The 21,408-nt window shown below is 38.1% G+C and overlaps 1 protein-coding gene across 4 annotated transcripts in view; it reads left to right on the top strand.

Annotated features, from left to right (window-relative positions):
• Positions 1-21,408, top strand: part of DPYD (dihydropyrimidine dehydrogenase) — a 327,599-nt gene that overhangs the window by 277,639 nt on the left and 28,552 nt on the right. For all 4 annotated transcript variants that reach the window (XM_052666446.1, XM_052666449.1, XM_052666448.1 and 1 more), the window contains one exon: positions 6,535-6,714. In XM_052666446.1, the coding sequence (XP_052522406.1) occupies positions 6,535-6,714 (180 nt within the window). The remainder of the gene's footprint in view (positions 1-6,534; positions 6,715-21,408) is intronic.

The raw sequence follows: 21,408 nt of genomic DNA, 5'->3' as shown, positions 1-21,408 counted from the left end.
AGATTTGTTGTTTTTCTTTTTCCCACAACTCAGGACATTCATAGATACAGTATAGAAGTCCACCAGATTGCTTTCTGAAAGCTGTCCTGGACATTGGAACAAACAGTAGTTCATTAGTTCATGTAGCTCAATTCTAATGTTTTAAAAAGGCTATCAGCCATCATCCAAATCAGTTTTGCATCTTGATCCAGTAGCTGAAGCCTTGTTAAGTAACATCCCATCTGCTAACCTATATCTCTAGAGTCATTTAAGCAGCTAATGTGAATGAATCAAATCATTCCATCTGTACTGTATCAATATTTGGAAAGCTTTCGCTCAGTTACAAATTTATTCTTTGTAACAAAGAATCTTGTTTTTTTTTTCCAGAGAGTGCACCACCTTGTCTGATAATCCACTTCCACTAATATTTCTTAATCCTACAGTCCTTCAGCAAAACTAATAATTACTGATAGAAAGAATAATTTAGGCTATACATTTCATGTACTGCTTAGTTAGTGCTCACTGAGACGTGAGGAGGAGGAGGAACAGCTACATAGGCAGCTTTTCCATGGACTTTGTTATCCTGAAGATTGTAAGTACAGAAACCTCCCTTTGGAGAAGATTTTATGTCTCCTTTCTGTCAGGTAGCAGCTCTTTCCACTTTATTCTGAGCACTGTGTTGGGCAACCAGTGTGTACTGCTTTTTGCTTTGCATGTCTGGGCACATGTAGATTCTTGTAGAGGAGCTGGAAAGCATACACTGTAATTTCCATAGCCGAGGGCTATGCAGCAGATCGATTGCATGGCCCAGTAAGATCTCCCTTCTAGTTGAGTCAGTTTTTCCCAGTTGCTACTGAGAATAATTTTAAAATTTTACGTATCTTCCCCAGATTAAAATCACGCTTTTGCCCACAACAATAACATTCATTTTCTAAAGGCTGTTGATTTATATGGGTAGGTAAATAGGCAAAAATAGCATCCTTCCTGAAGCACCATGCATTCATTTATGCTTTCAGTCTTCTTCCACCAGTATCTTAGTCCTTAGATGCTAACAAAAAAAAGAACAACAACAAAAAAATCAGTAGCCTGAACTGTACATTGAAATACACCTTAGAGTCATTCATAAATATTTCTCTAACAGGAAGCAGGATTTATATCTTCAGTAGTTATCAGGAAGCATTTTAGTAGAAAAAGAAAGCTTCTGTAAAATGGTGATAGATAATGCTAAAATAGAATATATATTATAATATAAAATCAAAACAGTGCATAATTATTTTCTTTACCATTTGGATATTTCAAAGACAGCCAAATTAATAGGAAATAAATGTTAATTCATTGTAAAACCTCTCCTGGGTATCCAAGAGGAATAATATTTGTTTATCCATTTGCTATGATAAGAATATTAGAAACTGTGAAGTCAAAGACTGATTTCCTAATAGGGTGGCATTTTGAGAGCTGTTTTATTTAGAGATCCTGTGCAGTTTAGAACCAAAGCTGAAATAAGTCTCCGTCTTCTGGGGAAGCAAGATGGCATTCTGCTAAATGCTAGAATTTTATCATTTGAAGGGAGGAAAAAAAGCAAAGAGAAAGCAGCCAGCAAGACCTAAGAATATAAAAGCATTTGAGATCTCAGAAGGAGTTTAAATCAATGCACTGCCACAGTTACAGCACAGATGAAAGAGCCTGCTGTCTCAATTGCCAGGAAACTACTTAGAAACTCTCACTTTGATTTTATTTATTTATTTGATTTATTTATTTATTTATTTATTTATTGCTAGCCCGTTATATTATCACTAAATGCAGTATATGAGAACATCACTGCTTTGATGTTGTACAGCTACAGCAAATGGAAACTAATATGTTAGAACAGTCAAACTATGTGCTTTGCATTTCTGTATACAAATATATACCCATCAATTTTCTTACTTCTACTGTGTATCACTGCCACCCATATGCCTCCTTACTGTTACTTTTGGTTTCTTAAAGATGACAATTATTTTACACCTGTATTCTGAAGAGAGCTACATGTATATATTTCAGAGCGTGTAAAAATTAAAATTTTCTCCAAGCTATTGTCTTTTAAACCACCTACCACAAATGCAGAGGGATTTAACAGTGATCTTGAGACAGTTTCAAATAGGAGCATGACTGCTGCTAGACATTGCAGTGTTCTTGTTCTCACAGATCTAATCACACCAAGAAGACTTCTTGAAAAGCAACTCATTACTAAACAGACCAGATTCTCTGACCCGCTGATTTCTTCTTTCTAGTTTCATAGAAATTGTTCTGTCATCTGCAACATCTTCCATTGGAAAAGGTGAGAAAAGCACTGGATAGAAATTGTTTCAGTGGATGATCTGGCTGGAAATGCTTCAGTGCCGCTTTGTTCAGAGCACTGAGTGAATGGCGCAGATCTTGCATACAGCCCCCTGGCTTATGCCAGAGTTTGGGCAGGATGATAATGCAGTGTGGGGATATTCTTCCTGTTCCTGCTAGAAATATTGGTTATGAGCTAAACCTTAAAGTTCTTACACAGATCTCTTAAGGGATTTGTCTCAGGAAAGACTTCAGAAATTGCCTTCTCTTTGTTGTGTAATGATTCTGCTAAAAGCAGAGGCACTTACAGTGTTGTATAACTGCTGTAGTAGAACCTGTCACTGATAATGAACTTTTTCTTCATAGTATGCAAATTAAAAGTTTCAGATTGATGTGAATGATTAAAAAAAATCATGTATTCTGTAATATTCCTTTTACACAATAATAACAACCTGACAATTTACTCCAGTTCCTCAAGTAAGATTTGTAATGGCTCTAGATCCTTTGACAAAGCTGGACTGGTTATTTATGTTTATGTAGTAATAGAGCAGACAGGTCATTTTGTATGCAAGACATCAGCATGGACCTTTGAATGTTTCTTCCATTGCTGCATTCTGCAGAGCAGTTTTACTTAGAGCCTTAGTCTGTGATTCATTTCGCACTCACGTTCCCCAATGAGATCATGCTGTGTATGTTTGATTTACCAGCAGCAAAGCAGGCATTGTGTGTCTTTCAGTATCTCAGACGTGTCTGTATAGATTAGAATTGTTACCTACTATTGCAACTTATGCTGAACAGTTTTATATTTCAGAATATTAAGGGTACAGTATTACTGATCATACACAGTATGTCGGCTTGTTTATTTCTTTTGGGGAGCAAAGGATAACAGCTGGAAAGAAAGAGGAATCTGAGTTAGGTAAAAAGAAGGGATCTTACTGTCAAGGATGTCACATAGTCACAAAGCCCTTGATTACTTATAGGGCCTTCCTCTTCTGAAGAAGAAAAGGCTACTTTCTACCTAACTGTTTCAGGTGAATGCCTGGGTCAGTGCACTGCGGAATGTTAATTAACTCACAAGAGTGATTCACTTGAATTATGCAGGATCAAGGGACATTGAACAGATGCTGTCTCTGCCACGTGAAGTCCCAGCACCTTTGCTTTCCAAAACCTGGGATGTTCAACCAAATAAGCAACCCACTTCTTGTCCATAAGCAGTTTCTGTTGGCCACAGGTTTTGGGCTGCTAGTCTGGAGCAATATAACCATTCATATGTGCTCAGTTGTGAAGTTTAGTCTTTTGCTTCAGGTTCTAAAGGGAAATAAATTTCACTGTGTTTAGTCTTGAAAAGCTTGATATTAACGGGGGGACGATGACAGACAGGGCTGCTCTCCATCAGGTTCAAGCATGAGGCACTGACAGCATCTGTCAGGGTAGCACCCTGTTTGCATTAATCTCCTGTTGAGGTGGTTTAATAAGACGTTAAATGATGGTGCAATCAAAAGGCAGTTCCATTTTAAATACAGCTATAGCTGGACCACTTTTGCTGCTCTTCACATCTGTAAAATAAGATATCAGCAGAAGTGAGTGTTCAGTGTTCAGCTTTGCGGGAAGAGTGAGCATGCCTGCTCCCACTGCAGTCAGCAGGACCAAAGCAGGGGCACTGGTGATGTGTGAGACAGGTCAACTTAGTTCTGAGATTTTCCTGGATTTTGAGTCTGCTGCCCCGCCACCTCTCTTGTGCTGACAAGGGGGCACAGTGTCATCTAAACAGAGGCAGCCAGGTGTGATGCTAAATAGCTATCTCTGTAGTATCTCTGTAGTGTAGAAATTGTCATGGCTAACATTGTGCAGTGCCCCTTTCTCTTTTTCAACCCCTTCTAAAAGGCAACAAAGCCTTCTGCATTGATTGGAAGATCAATGGGAGATACTATAAGACTAAAACACAACTATCACCATCTGATATATACGGCTTAAGAAATTTTGAAGTTCAAAATGTTTTGGAATTCTCCAGAAACGTGACCAAAACTCTTTCTGTTGGTTTTGTATGCACTGATGTTTGAATATTCTTGGTTCCAGGAAAAGCCTGTAAAAATATTCCCCTGCTTTTATCACAGTGAAATCGGTGAAAAGCATGTCTTTGGGGAATTATCTGCACCATTGGGCACCATAGTCATAAGGCTTCTACAGAAGAACAAGGTTGTCTGAAAACACTCACTAATTCAGTTTCTAAGACTTTCTATTTCAGATAACATTTTTCCTCAGTGCAATGATTTACATTCTTTAAACAAACAAACAAACAAACAAACAAAAAACAACTATATTTTGCCTTCAGTTCTGGAACCTTCCCACGGAAGTCAAGCAGTGCACATGGAACTCGGATTGATCCCAGTGAGTCTTAGTGTGATATCATCTTCTGCACATTTTTATATTGTTGCAGTTCACAACACTGCACCATAAGATAGAAAACAGTAAAAGCCTCCTTATTTATAAGGTTATTACAGGTATCCTCCAGTGTATCTCGTGTGTATACATCCTGTCAAAATACTTCAAGATTTTGACAACAGTGCCTGAACTTATTTCAAGTGACATAATGTGGCTTTTGACTGATTTTTTATTTTTTTTTTTACAGTTTTAGTATTTTTAAGCATAGTTAATAAAAGGGGTACCTGTGCACAAAAATAATAGAAAATTTGTTGGTGAACAAAGAGGTTTAAATAAGCCGCAGTTGAGATTTGCAGTTAAATATCCTGTACCAGAAATTATTAGGATGTTCTCTGTAATTTCTCTGGAATAATAATAAAAAAGTCTTAAAGTCTGAGGAAGGCATAGCAGACCTAATTAATGCCCACGCTGTTTCTGCAGAAAAACAGATTTTGTATAATGTACATGCACTGCATAGAAAATGTTCTGCTTAAATTGTAGTTTGTCCTTATTTTTTCTCTTGCATAGTAATAGTGTATGGTATTTTACAATGTGAAGTGCACCTTTCTGCAAATTTGCAAGTTGTATTATCATATCTTAAATATGAAAAAGAATTATATAGTTCCTGCATTTAATTTTCCCTGTATTATTGTGTTGATACCAAACATGGTCTGAAGTATATTTTCTTATTCTTAAAGAGTGTGCCTGCATTTGTGCACATCCATACATTCATGTTCAAAGGTAGATAGCTATTTCAATTTTATGTTCATTATGTGTGTATGTAAATGCCAGTTTTATCAGGAGCATTGTTTTTAGTTTTTAGAATAAAAGCTGAATCAGAATCTGAAAACACTGACACATCTGGAATTTATGAGTATTTCCAGGGAATGACAATTAGCAGTAGTCAACCAACCCTGTATCTCTCCACTGGTGGGTTAGGATTTAGCTAATGAGAATGTGTTCAGAGGAGTTGGAGCATTTTATTCACTTGTTGTCAGTTTAGTTGGGATCTCTGTGGTTTTCAATCAGAGCTGATACCCACAGGGTAGTTTAAAAAAAACCTTGTAACTTGTCAGGCAGGCAGTTGTATGCTATCAGTAGTTCTGTGTCTAAATGTTAAGCTTTGCACATCAGGGATTGTTGCTCTGTATGCGTATGAAGCTATACTGCTACCCGTGTTTCTAAAGCACCTAAAGTATCCTTTCAGTGATATCCAAGGAAAGGACAAAAGCAATGGGCATAAATTGGAATACAGAGTGTTCAATTTAAATATATTAAAAAAAACTGTAAGGGCAATTGGATAGTAAACCCTGAGAAGTTGTGGATTGTCTTTGGAGATACTCAAAACCCAAATGGTTGTGATCCTGAATAGCCTCCTCTGACTGACCTTTCTCTGAGCTGGAAGGCTGGTTTACAGAATCTCTCTTTGATTGGGGTCTAAATCTATTTATCTGTGCTTCCCAAACAAGCAAACTAGGGAATACCCAGCATATGCAGGTAGCATCTGTGTGTGCTGCAGAGTCCTGGAATTGTACTTTGGTTGCTCTTAGGGCAAGGCTTGCAGATTTGCTTCTAAACAGCTTTCAGATCTGGTCTAAAGTCTTCCATCAGGAAACCTAGACATAATTGGAGTTACACAGTCCTTTCTTTTCCTGAACTGACATAGGAGCAAGCAGCCAATAAATACCAATTGTTCTTTGCCAGTTTAGTTGCTATGAGGGTCATCTAGTAATCAATAAATCCAAAAAGTTTGCTAACTTCTTGTGCTTGCTCTTCTTGTGCCTGGACATTGTTGATAACTGGACTTACATTTCATAGGTGTGCAGTGCAATCCAGAATCAAGATTTCACTGTTATTGATGACTACTGCACTGGACTGCGAGCTCTTCTGTACCTGAAAAGCATTGAGGAACTTGGAGACTGGAATGGACAGAGTCCTGCAACCATGCGCCATCAGAAAGGAAAACCGGTATCCAGTATTGCTGATCTGATAGGAAAGGTATCATTGTTATTCCTGTATAACTCTATGTCTATGCATTTCTATCTTCACTGTACACAGTCTCTGCTAATTGCTTTGTGTTTGTTTTTGTTTTTTTTTTGTTCAGTGTATTAGCAAATATCTAAGGGCAGCTTAAGGAGGCAGACTTGAAATGCCTTGATATGGGATAACTTTTTACTCTGAATATGATGTCTCCACTGTTTGTAGTAGTGGTTTAATGTGTAGAATGTGAAATAACAAATTCTTTGGAGCAATTTCTGGACTGCTTGTTTTAGTGAAACTCAACTCTATTTAGACAGATACTGATATTGTGCCAGGGTATTCCATCATAATGAAATATTCAGGAGATATGAAAGGCCCCTAGCACTAGACTTGACCATCTGAAACAGCTTCTGTCACAACCAAGTTGATAGTTGGAATGCTCCATCAAGTAGGAGATGATCCTACAGTCATCATGCCTGAGCACCTCGTGGTCTGTCATGGATACTGACTCCCATACCTACTACAACACAGGAAGTTCCAGGTGATGAACAGAAAAACTGAATGATTTAATAAATTCCATGAGATCATTTAAATCTAGAAAGTCAGTGGTGGGATAGGAATGTAAACTATGGTCTGCGTGAATTCCTAACCTCTGGACTGTCCCTCCTCTCTGCTCTAGTAGTTCCCTACTACAAAAGCATCTTTGGAGATTTTTGCCAGATACAATAGATTGCAGCAGCCCCAGTGCTGCTCACCCCTACACCAGGACACCTGCTGATCCTCGCTGAGAAGCAGGGAGGTGTAACCAGCTTCGTACTGACGCCCTGCTGCCTACTGCTTTAAGCAAAATATCTGCACAGCGGGGAGGCAGAGCTTTTGTTTCTAGTTACTAGAGGGGATCCCTTTGAAGACTGATTTCAGTTATACATCATGCCTATTGATTATCCTTCTAAAAATCTGATATAACACTGTTGAAAATGTTGTAAAAAGTAAAGAATTACAAAAGAATAGGATTTGGAGTGTCAAATGCCTCCAAATCTCTGCTTATCATTGCTGATGACTGGAGTTGGATTTAGCAGGAGATTAGAGACTCCGGAATTGTTGTTCTCTGTGGAGCTCTGAAAATTATAACATTACCTTTCAGAAGAAAAGACAATCCCATTCCTAAAGCTCTGAATAATACACTGCTTAAAAATAAAAGAAGATATAAGCAGTTTCATTTTCATCTACTTAAGCTAAGCAGTTAAGCCAGTCTCAGAGGGTTATATCCAAACTACCTTTCTGCAACACCTGTAGAAATACAGCATTTTCAATTCATGTGACACAGATTTTTTGCAATTCTTTAAAGCAGCACTCTCTGTTCTTGGAATTAAGTTTGCATTTTACTAAACAGACAGCCATTGACAAAGATGTTTCTAGTGTCCTTTTGAATAAGAAAAAGATTATAATTTTCTGCTTGTCACTAAATCAATAGTTAACATTGAAAAAGGTAGTGTGAAAAGATGCTTTAAGGGAGCACTTAATAATTCAAAGCAATCTTAACTTGAAACGAGTCACATGAAAAAGAATGAAAAACAAAGCCCGATGTAATCGTGGCTGGCTGGCTTTTTTAGGCATTTAAAAAGAGCAAGATATTCAGAATATAACCAATTCTGTATTTGATTGCCCTTAGCATAGAATTATATCACTGGATCATTGCTACTAAATAAAATATAAAGCTGCACCATTGATAAAGCAGTGATATTTTTTAAACTGAAGCTCAGGATGACTGTCCAAGAATAAGCATTCAAGGGAAAAGGAAGAAAAATAACACCAGACGGGTAAAAGGAAGTACTGTGATAAATGATCCTACTAGGGGCAATCAAATACAAAGGCTTGATATCATTAATATTTATAATATCATAATTAGCTGCACTGTGCCTAAGCAGTGTTATTAGTGTAACTAATTATGTTATCATAAACTAAGTTAGCAATACTATAGGAATCAGTATTCTTACCTTCATAAATTATTATCAATATTGGATTTCATGTACTTGTGCCTAGCAAATTCAGTTAAGTATTGCAGTTCCATCTAGATTCAAATACAAGTATCTAGCTTGCTTGGCAGCAAGTAATAACATGTACTCCTGACTTTCTTTCTAAAATAAATTCACTGAAAAGCACACCCCTACTCCCTCTTGAAAAAGAGGAGATAGCCTATTGATGTGGTGTGTATGTTTTCATTGATAAAAATAATGTATGACCATATCTTAAACGTGCACTAAAATGTGACAGCCGGAATCCTTCATTCCAGTTATTAAAAACTTCCAAGGAAATGTCCAAGTTTCTCTTAGCAGTACTGTGAGATGAAATGCAGTTTCTTTGGTAAAACCCCTTAAGAAGCTAAACAGCAAATACTGATGAAGTTTTGCATTTTAAAAAGTGAAGATTCCATTTAAAAATGTTGATTTATTTGCAGTAAACGTAAAAATATAAAGGAACAATTCTCCATTTTGTAGGTGATGAAATTCCTATTGATTTTCATATGGAAACATAGAGATTATTCAGGCAATTGAAAATTTAATGATAAGGAACTGTGGAACAAGTATAATTTTCAAAAGCTTTGAGAACCACTTGCTTTCTGATTGTATAAAAGTTCATTAAGCCTTTCCCAGTCCTCGGTCTATTGCAGAATTAGGACTGGGCCTATTCCTTATTAAATATGTTCATAATGGTATCTATGTGGACTCACAGTGCAATACTGAATGTTAATGTCCATATTTTTATATAGCAGTGCTCAAGTCTTTAGATAATTCACGTCCTTTCCTCATATCTGCATCAAATAGATGCTGAGTGCACAGTGTTGCCACAGGAGAGTGACACAGTAGAATTTTGTCATGATTTTTTTTAGTATTTGATGACCAGAGTCAATGAAATGATAAACACTTCCTTCTAAGCAGAGCACCTGACATCAAAGCGAAGCTGTCTTGCCCTGCAGACACCAGATAAACAGCAAAATGAACAGTTATCTCTGTTGGTTGTTACATTTATCACAATCATTTCCTTTGTAAACAGAAAGAGTACTAAAAATGCTGTGCTAAGTGGTGTGAATAAGCAGTTTAAGAGCAGACACACCCATCTTCGTCTAAAAGGAGAATGATTTTGATCAGTACCTGTTTGTGCTTTTACATTAATGCTAGAAATACTTGCATCTGATAATTTCAAGCCCTTAACAAATGAGAAGCATCATAGCTCTGACAAATATTTTGGGAACTCAAGTGCTGCTTTTTGGCTTTGCAACATTGCATAATGTGTTTTTTGGTCTGTAGACTCTGAATGCATCATCTTTGAGGCAGCTGGTGCATATTTACCAATAGCTCTCCCGTAACATTAGCATTCTGTGTTTGCTAATGCAATGGTTGCTGCTGCAGTCAGTACCTGCCATTGTCCCAAGATGTGATCTGTGATAGTACACTACCTGTCGTATCAATGAGATTCCTACTTAGAAATGCTAAACCCAGTTGTGGCTTCTATACACTGGCTTCCATAGCTTCCCATAGCTCCACTAATATTTTTCACACTTTACTAGGACTGCAGCCTTATCCATAGCTATTCCAAAGACACTCCTAGCATATATGTTGCATCAGCCTCACAAAAGTGGACAAAGCCAGTTTTCAGGGCTTCCTTCCTCATTGCTTTTCTGATGGCTTGTTTAGGTGTTTTTTTCTGAGAGGACCTGACATTTGAGACCTTGACACAAGTGGCTGTCATTAATATCCCCTCTGAATCACCTTTCCATTGAATGCATGAAATAAACCTTGTCAGCTTGTCTCAGCTATAATCTCAGCTTGCAAATATAGACACTGAGATGAGAGAGTGGCAAGGTAATGGTGACACCACACTTCTTTCTCACTGACTCCATCAAGGAAGAACTTTTGTAAGAGCACGCTTGCCTCATCATGAATTTAGATAGAGATCGGAGCATGATGCAATGAGGCAGACAATTAAGCATGCTCTTATAACCTGAAATTATTAGGGTGACTGCTTAAGAGAGGGATTTTTAATATATTTATACATTTACAGTATCTCATAATTCCAAATTAACTGAATTGTGTTTTGGAATAATATCTCTGAGTTTCCTAGGAAGATACATCAACAGGAGTGATAAAGATAACTGTGTTCGCACTAGGCATCTAGACAGGGTACAATATTCCCCAGAGGTGCAATTTGATCTCCTCTGCGTAGTCACTGTCTCACCTTGTCTGTTTATTGCAGGAATCTTTTATTAGTTGCTCACTGATCTTACTCCAGGGAGCTGAAGTGATTATGTCCAAGAAATACACTGGTGTCAGCTGATGGCAACAGAAGTGTTTCTCTATAAACTTCCACCTAATGTCAGCTATAAAAATCCTACTTAACACAGTGGTCTCTGCACATGCCAGGTACATGTGGCAGTTTATGGGTTTATAGGAAAGAGTAAATATGTACAGACATTTCATACCTTTCCTTCAGCACCAGAAGTTTGAAAACCAATGGCATTTGTTTGGTTGTATTTAAAGGTTAAAAAGGAAAACAACCGAAGTGTCTTCATTTCAGAATTATCCAAAACCCAAACAAACTCTTTATCCTAGTGATCATCCTCATCTGTTGGGATTGTGTTGTAATGCAAACATAAAAGCCATATCTGGTAAAAACATAGACAGTGTCTTCAGTGAAGAGGTGAAAGAGAGTGATCCTGAGCATGCACAGTTCAGTGTAAGAACTTCATAGAAAATTCTTGTAACTTAAACTCAACAGACTGCTCATTTTATTCTCTAAATACAAGGACTTCCTGTTATGACTAAACATGCTCTCCATTGCATATCAATGGGTACTAGAAGCTGATTCTTCTGAGTAGTAGAAGCCTGCTGAATTTTAACTTTATTGCAGTCAAATCTAAACAGGCTTTTACAGGGCAAAGAGAAAATTTTGCAAAACCTTCAAGGCTTCATGTAAAATATTACATCGGCTCTTTTGTTATTTAAGTAAACTGCCAGCTACATAAGGACACTGTTGCCATGCATGCACTAAGTTTTGGCTGCTTTCAGATTCTCCAAGACCTCTGACCACCTTCAATGAGCAGAGGTGATCACCCCTTATATTTGGAAGTACCCTTTGTGAACTGTTGTTTGGGAAGACAGTTTTCCACAGTGGTGAAGAACTGCCCTCTTGTTTACAGCACTTTCCATTGGCCAGAAACACAGACCGCTTCATCAAATGGTAGTTTAGAGGTCACATTACAAAACAAACCTTTCCCTTACTCCCATCAGCAGTTCTGAAGATTCAGACAGAGAATAGATGAATTTTAGGCTGATGCTATTGATTCCATTTCCTATTCATGAATGCTTGCACCTGAAATATAGATTTTAGCCAGTCACAGCTTCCTAAGGGACATGGTTTAGTGGACAGTATTGGTGGTATGTGGGTGGTTGGACTAGTTGATCTTAGAGGTCTTTTCCAACCTTAATGATTGTATGATTCTAAGTGTAAGTCATTGTTGATAAAGAAGGGCTCTTTGTTTAGAGTATTAAAAGGATTGTGCATCAGCGCACTCAGGGGCTATTTTAGCCTATTTTAGCTTGTTGGATTGACCAAAAATATGGTTTTACATAAATGTATTTGCAGACAGATGAAAAATTAAGTCCTTTCCTCCTGTTCCCCTCTCTCCATTCTTCACTTTCTCAGGGTGGAGAAGGGCCTCCCCAGACATGGCTCCCCATGGGAGTCTGATGGTCTGTCTGCAGAGCATCCTCAGGAGTAGTCCAGGGAGCACTAGCAGAGCAACATTCTGCACCCTGCCGTACCAGTCACGTGGCTTTGTTATTGTTGATAAATCCCCCAGAGTTCGCAAGGCTAGATAAAAGTCACTAACCTAAACAATATGTGAAGAAACAGCCTCTCTAACGTTAGTTTTTTCTTAACAGGCCTATTATGGAAGTTTATGTTGTGATTATCTACAGTGTTGTTTCTTATGCAGTCCACAGTTTCTTATAAAAAATGTATCTTCCCTAACAGAGAAGCCATTTTCAGTAGAAATTGATAAACAAAAGGAACTAAGATTATTAAGGTAAAGGTAAGAAGTTTAAGCTTTGTAGGTTTTATATGTATTGTATGCTAAATTTGCTTTAAGCACTGAGTTTAAAGTTTGATATTCACAGCTAGTGAATGTGGCTATTAAGAAACAGTGTATTCACATTAACTCCTTGGCTGTGTTGGTTTTAGTGCTTTCACTGCTGGCAACAGACACCATGCCGGGAAAATCCAGCTCTCGTTGCAAAAGGATTTAAAAAAAAATCCAGGCACTGCCAAAAATACATAATTCTTTTTTTTTTGTACTCTGCAGTTTGTTTTACTTAGGAAAATGGCCTGGTCATACCCTGCAGCATGCATTCATTACAGTGATCTTTGACTGGCAGATGCAGAGTAATAAGATGCATATTTTAGTGCTTATTATAATACCCTGTCCAAAAACAACTTGACAAATTTGTGATTTCGACAGTATCTCATTTTGCTGGCTGCAGTGCTCTGTGATTGCCTGGTCCACGTGGCTTCCAGATTATGCATACCACCAATACTGCTCATTAAAATGGCCACAGTTCACCAGTTTCGGTAGCTTGGAACGAACTTGGAATGAATTATTATACAACAAAGAGGCTGCTGTCATGCAGAACAAAAGACAAGCAAAAGAGAGCTTTGGCTTAATGAGGCTAAGTGAGTGTCTCCCCTGCATCACCAGCTACTTGACGGCCTTTGAGCATGGATTTTTTTCTCCACAGGCCAAAACCTTTGGTCTATTATTTTGTGTTTATGCACCTTGAGGCTAATATACATTTTAATATGCTGCACATGGAGAAAAAAATCAGCCATTAGATTAGAACATGTGCACTCCCTGTTAAGTTAATGACAGCCGAACATAGAGATAAATTTAGGTTTTCATATTTAATTATAGCACGGCGCAGTACGTTTAGCAAGGATAAATTGCACTATTATTATGCTTCATTTTTTTTTGACATCTTTTCATATTAACCATGCGCACTTACCCCCACTTCCTCCCCAGTGTCACACTTAATGTCTGTGTGCATCATCCTCCTCTAACACCATTAATTTTTTATTCTGTACAGTTGCGTGTGTATTGTTGTATTTGTTACTTATCTTGCTGGTTGGATAAAACTGTTCAAAGCAGTCCTTGTGTTAGGTGATCTACATAAGCAATAAGGACAGAAAAGACGTGAAAAGAATTGGCTGGCGTGGCCAGACATGGCTTCTCCCGTCTGCTGTTGGAGCAGGGCTGTCCAGCCCTTCCTCCCTGGGATGCTTTCAGTGCAGTGTGCTGTCTGTGATTGTAGAGCGCTGGCTCCATTCTCAGACAGCAGAATTAGAAAAGTCAGGGAAATAATGCACAGAAGCTTTGATGAGTTCTGCAGAACTATATAGTTAGATAATATTAATATGGATAATGGAGAAGAATTTAGTGTTGCTTTAGCATTTAGGAATGAAAACAGAGCTAAGATTGGTAGGTGGTACATGTGCTTGTTGGGGCTTTGAACATGCATTGCTCCTGTGTGTCAGAGCTGTTGCTCCAAAAGCAGGATTTAGGCCAGACCTTGGCCTTGTAGACAATGTGAGATTAAAAGCAGAACAAGATGGTGCCCAATTCAGCCTCTACATGTCCTTATTAAGTTTTAATAGGAACGTTTGATAATTTCTGTGTGGATCTGATGGTGATGTTGGACTGTTTGTCTCTGCCTCAGAGAACGCTGAGATTTTATTTCAGCTCTGGGCTGAGTTATTCAGCTTGCTGTGGCTTGTGAAAAATATGTTTGCGTGCTTCACAAAATTAAGGAAATACTGCTATTTTCCAAAGTGGATTAGAGCAGGTAATAACTCATAGGAAGAAGATTTTCCTACTCCTGCTGTGTGTATAAGCAAGTAGAAGATATTATGCCACAGGCTTATTCCTAGATTATTCCTTATTGGATAGTTGTTTCGTGACAAAAGACACTGTGGCTTGATGACCAGAGGGTCATGACAGGAATAATAATCACCATATGACAGGGTGTCTGGATCTTGGTGATAAAGCATTCCTCATGGCAATCAGTCAGCACTTGCTGGTGCAAGAATTTTGCTCAATGGCAGAGATCAGCTTTTTCATATTCATTGAAAGCAAATCAGTCTCTCTCTCCCCTTCCCCCACCCTCTTCTTCCAACCTTCGGTTTTGTATCAGCTTTTACAGCCAAAGAGATTTTTCTTTGTGAGTTGAAACTCACCAACTTTGGCGATGTTTAGGACACTGCAGTATTCATGGCATTGGTATTAGTCGCAGAGCCTTATTTTTTGCATTTGCATCCTTGCTGGGCAAAGCCCCGGTCAGTAGTGACTGATAGCTAATTGTCTGCAGTTCAAGCACCAGAAAATGTCAGCAATTAATTTATATGTGCAAAACCATTCTCTGATTTTGTAAGTGCAGATTTTGATGCAAATTTCATCTGTGAAAGCAAGGTTGTGCCTTTCAAAATGTAAGCTAAAATTACAAGTCTGAGGACCTGATGATATGAAATTCTTCCTCTAGAATTTACCCCTAGTGAGCCAAGCCATTTATAAACAATATTGTGTATTTCTAAGCAGTAGTTCTAACTACCTTTATTGTTCATTAAGCACTGGTAAAATACTTGATATTATCTGAGGTGTAGTGTTAAGGAGATGCAGGTTATATCCTGCCAATATTCAGATGACTTACAAATATCTAGCCAAACAAAAATGTCTCTTCTGTACCTCCAGGTAACTATTATTAGCAAATGCTTCATTTATTTACGTGTTCCATTTTGTTTGTGGTACTAGTCACAGATGCACTTACTGATGTGCATGCAAAGACTTGGGATCTTAGACTCTGAAACAAAATTACCTTTCAAGCACCTGAGGAAGCTGTCTACTTAGAAAGGTGCTTCGTGAGCCACAATGCTCACATAAGGAAAGAACAAAACAAAATCTGTAGAATTGGCTATAGCAGACTAAATATTGCTTTTCGGGCTGTTTTCTAATAACTGTATTATTCTTGGGTTACTTTTGAGAGAGATTTTATGACTTCTCACTTTATTTTTTTGACTAAAACATCTCTTCTTTTCAGAACAGGTTTATTTAGGAGCCCTAAGTGTAGTCACAGGCACAAATGCATCAGAAATCCAGGAGTGACTTATGGGGAGAGGCTAAAGAAACTAAACTTGAAAGTGTCTGTATGTCCTTTCTAAAGGATGCACAGAAACATAACAAGTGAAGAACTCAAATCTACAAATATTTGAAGTTTACAATCAATCGAGAGTAAGGAATTTTATGATGTAGAACGAAAATTCTGCCAACACTGAATTGAAAGAAAAGGACATGTTCAGGAAAAGCAGCAGAAAAAATATCCTGATTGGAAGGCAAGTCTTTTTGAAGTGATGGAGGCTTCATGCTGTGTTGCTGAGATTAAAGGGAGGGAGGACTTTTAAGACCTGAATGCATGAAGTCTAGCAAAATCCTGCCAGGAGACATTTCAGGTTGCCAGGTGTATGTGCTGGACTTTAGATTTTTCTTGTCTGATATGCACGTGCTAGCATATGGCCCTTTGAGCATTTCAGCTGAGCCCTAGCAGCTATCCTTGGAAGCCACTGCATCCTAACAGAGTGTTTCAGTGGCTCAGTGTAAACCGTTGGAGCCAACTGTACCTGGCAATGTGCAATTGAATTGTCCTTCTGCTTAAAGATTAAGAACATATTTAAGGATCTTATGATCTTTGCCACACATTTTATTTTCATTGCTATAAAAAAAAACAGAGAAGATTTTTCTGTAATCATCTGTTTCCAATCACATGTCCGCTTCAGCTCCGAGAGTGGCAGTTTCTGGGGTTTTACAGACAAATGGATTAAAAATGTCTTTCTGTTTCACTGCACATTAGTCATACTTTGGCAGAGGGCAACTGCCTCCTGTAAGTGAAAGGAAATGTTGGGCACACCATTTCTACATGTAGGAGTTGAGAAAAGAGGTTTCTGTACTTTGCTGACCTATCCATGCTGCACAGAATTCATTAAGGCCCTGGAACCGTGTTTGGGTTGTTCCAGGGAGCAATTACAGCCAGCCTGTAATCTGCAGCTCTGTAGCACATTGAGGCTCTATAATAGTTTGAAGGGGCCTGGCAAGAATTTTATTGATTTCCTGGGATCTCATTCAGACCGATTGCACTTGGGTACTCCAATGGTTGATGTTTAAGAACACCTCCACTAGCTGTTATTAAGAAGGTGGGTCTAATCCTCACATAGGTAAGACCTTGTTCGCCCTTCATTCAACTCAGTAGACAAGTTTTAATGAAATAGCTCTGTTTTGTTCTTTATGCCACATCTCTGTTTGTGATAGCTACATTTGGAACTACTGAGTTTAAGTCATTTAATAGCCCATACATTACTCAGGATATGTCATGTTGCATATCTATTCTTTTGTTACACATTTTGTCTCTTTCCTATTTGTCTGCTTGGAATAATTAATGCGTATTTTGCTATTACTATGTAGTATCTCTTCCAAGTTGCTGATTTATTTATACATAAAAATTATCAAATACCTTGCTGTTTTATACAGTGTGTCTGGATTCATAAGAAACCCAGAAGCAAAGCGCTGAAATAGTGCATGTTTTTTCTACATCTTTTTTACATCCAAGACCTTGCAGTTGAGTTTAAAATAGATCAATTCTAGAACCTATCAATTGTAATTCTGTTTATATTACCCGTCTTTACGCCATAGAGCAACGCGTCCTAAATGCTAATCGTTACTTACTATTTGCTGAATAATTATGTTCTCATGTAAGATATAAAAGATAGGCTAAAAATGCATCCTTTCCAATTCCAAGCTAGAAGTCTAACCCAGGCTCACCAGCCTTTTTCCAGTATCTTTACTGAGCCTTCTTTCAATTGCTGACAGCTTCTGACATCTTGAAGTGTCCATTTCAAAAATTTCCATTTCCATTATGAAAACCAGGAAGCTCAACATAAACCACAAAGCCCTGTGAGCACAAATATTTCTACATGTTTTCTTTTACTCGGAATGCATCACTAAGCTATGAACAACTCACATGCCATTTATATTTGCATAAATGACATTGTGAAGCCTCTAAACGAACCTGTTAAAGCAACAGCACCAAGAATCCTTTGGTGAATGTAGCGTCAGCGTGGTATTCATAAGCAACATTTATAAAAGAGCATCTGGGAAGAGGGAGCATGGTCTTCTGGGGCTGCTGCTCTGGGTGGTATGGAGCACATTTAATTATTGTCTCATGCTCCAGGATTCCTCTCTTTCTCTTCACAGCAGAGTCATAATCATTTATTTGATAGACTGCAGGCATTTTATTAGCAAGTTTGTCATAGCATGGTTCTGACCTTCCGTGTCTGATCTGTGGGTGGACTTCTGCGCCTGCTGGATTTTGGCCTCAATTATAAAGAGAAAGCAGATGGAGGAGAAAGTTAGTGTTTACAGTTTTCCATAAGACTTAATTTATTTTTCTGTTGTTTATCTCTGATGTACTTTAGTCTACATAGTGTGAATTGTTTGCAAAGTTATTTATTACGACACTGAGGATGAACTTACAGTCTGAAAAGCTCGTAAGTCTGCCTTCATTTATAAAAACATGATTTGCTTCTTACATATTCTGAAAGTTTGTTTTAGAAACCCAGATCTGAGAACTGTGACCAAAACCTTTAGGGACATCTAACTCAAAGCCTCTGCTATTAGAGCCTATTCCTACTGACTGATGTTTGTTTAGAAAGTGGAGCTGGGTCAATATGCGACAAGTCACTCTTCAACAGTGCCTAGGTGTGCTGAATGTTGACTTCCCCATCTCTAGTGAAATTAATGTCAGTTCAGTTAAAATTCATTCAAGGCGAGGTGTGCCCACTTAGCCTGGTACTGCAGTGAGAGGGACTGTGTTGCAGCACTACGTGACTCAGTTTCGAGCACTAGGAGATTGTACAGTGCTATCAGTCCTTTACAAGGTAATTCCATAGTGCAGTGTCCAAGACAATTCTCTTGCAATGAAAACTTGGAGAATTAAGACTTTGGTAGGTAGTGGTGGATACAACAGTACCTCTGCTCATAACTATCATCAGCTCTCTCTGTCTCAGCCCCACAAGGGCAATATAATTTTCTTCCTTTCTTGCAGCTCATAAACACGCTTCTCTTCACAACATACACCATATGCCTCTAGAAAAGGGCTGTAAAGTTTTATAGATATATTTGAGGGTATTATAAAAGGATAATAAAGTAAAAATAATGCAAAGAAATAGGAAGTATTGAACAATTATTGAATGAATTAAAATATTAAGCTGGGATAGTTTCCTAGCATTTGGTTTCTAATTGGCCGTTACAGTTATGAAGAGGTAGAGTTATTTTTTAGAGTTAAGAAAACTAAGAAGAAATCTGATTTTAACAGTAACTGTAAACATTTGTTTATATATAAATACACATAGTCTCAGAACTTTGCTGAAAACTATTTAGTATTAGCTAATTCTGTATAAATCTGATTCTGATTATTTTTAAAAGGTTTTGAATGGTTTTGCGAAAATATTTTAGCTGAGACATGAAAGTTTTCACTCACATATATTGAAATGTTAGTTAATTAAGCAACGTTACAATGAAAGATAAAATACAGTGATGGTGATGTCCTAATTATAGATAGGCTAGATTCCCAGCATTTTCTGGCACATCACTTCAGCAGCAAGGTTCAGCACCTATTAAAGGGAAGACCCATCCGCCATCTCAGATGAAGTGCTAACCTCCTCTATCACTTCCACTTTTTCAGCATGTTTGTTTTTCCCCACCTCCCAGCACAAGCTAGAGACTGGGATGGTGGTGGTGTGGCAGCCCTTGGTGAGCTATCCCAAGACAGAACAGCAAGGCAGGTCTTGTTCTTTTCTGCAGCACAGTCAGTACCAAAGATCCTTTGGTTTTTACACGCTAGCTTAAAACTCAGGGTGAAGACTGTACTCCATGACTCCATTCATTCCATGTGCTTGCTGGATCTTCAGCAGTGCTCTTTTTCTAATACAGCTGTCCAAGGTGACTGAGGTGGTGTAAGGGCATGTCCTAAGCTGTGACACAAGCTCCCACAGAATTTAAGAATCAATTAGTGTTTTTGCCTTTCATGCTGAGACTAAAAGGCACATTTTCAACTTTGCCTTATCTCTGCAGGAGCGTATCTGCACTGCTGCTTGCTTTTCTTTTTACAGGAAGGAAATTAGTAAAATCTTACCAAAACAAAACAGCCTGTCTGGTAATGAGAGAGGACAGGAGTAATGGAAATGAGAGAGCAGGTGAGCCATGTAAGATAGGTGGAGTTCATTAGTTAGCAGACATTATTGCAATGATGAAGGTGGCATAAAACTTTTGCAAGAGGAGACAGCAATATGTAGCAAGTGTCCATTTTATCTCATTTCTTTTGTCTTCTGAAACAGACATGAGAGGCAGGCTCAAAAAACCTAATTAAACACTGAAAAGAAATGAAAATTAGTTCCCAATTCCATTGCCCAGGCTGATTCTGTGCATGCTCAATCTGTGTTATTTTCAGAGAAAAAGTAAGACATTAGACCAGAATTCTCCAAGTATTTCTTATTCTTGAAGAGACAGACCATGTGGCAGGGCTACTCCTCCTGTACTATCCATACTCCTGGTATTGCCATTAGAACCTGCCAAGTGTTTGGCATAGCTCAGATCTGTTTTATTGTTATAAAAAGAATCAGTGAACCCCCACTATAACTTATTTCTACAGGGGAAAATACACAAAGACTTTGAAGCAACTTTTTTCTAAGGAAAAAAATAGCAAATTATATTAAATAAACTGAGTTCCCATGAAAGGAGGAAGCTACACTATGTTTTTTAAACTGTTTTTCACTTAGAGATCAAATTAAAATATTATTACCTTTTAATCTATCTGTGCCAGTGTTAGTGTCACTAATACCTGTGAGAATGTGCCTGAAAGAAAACTTAATGCTATCCTGATGTTGCTTTGCTTCCAAATTAATAGTACATTGGCGTTATGCAGATTATGCAAGGAAACCCTGGTGTAAATTGAGAAATCATGTACCTCAAGGACACACCTGGAGAAGCAGCTTACTTTAGGACTGTACTGAAGATATATCTCAGACTTTGGCTTATGCTGAAATGTTGTTTATTTTATTGTTTGTTTGTTTGTTTGTAAAAAGAAAATGACGTTTATACTTCTCCCATTTTTGAAGATAAAAAATGTGTCCTTAAATGTTAAAAACTGCAGTGATATCTATGTTAAAAAATGCCACGCTAGGACTTACTTTCTATGGCTATAAATTAAGTCTTGTGAGTTTGGTTCCAAGAAGTCCCTAATGACAAAGAATTACATTTATTGAAACTAGTTAGATGTTACAGTGTTTTACTTCAATCTGCCTGGGCACTGACATCAGAAGTGACTAGATTCCTGTAGGCACCTAACTTCAGAAAGTAGAGAGATGACTGTACTTTCAAATTAAACGTGCCCGGGAATATTCCTGGGTACTGAGGCCAGCTGGCACCATGCAGCCTGTGCCAGTGATCAGAAGCTGTTAGTCTCCAAAGCAGGTTGGCTGCAGGCAGGCTGCCTGCTGGGAGCAGCTCCTGGAGCATGCCGACTTCCAAAGACTCTCTAGGAATTGCTGGGATGCTGATAG

Source organism: Tympanuchus pallidicinctus, unplaced genomic scaffold (assembly GCF_026119805.1).
Source record: "Tympanuchus pallidicinctus isolate F22 unplaced genomic scaffold, pur_lepc_1.0 scaffold7, whole genome shotgun sequence".
Taxonomy (NCBI): Eukaryota; Metazoa; Chordata; class Aves; order Galliformes; family Phasianidae; genus Tympanuchus; species Tympanuchus pallidicinctus.
Note: the sequence above shows the minus strand (reverse complement) of the source record. Positions and strands in the feature narration are given on the sequence as shown.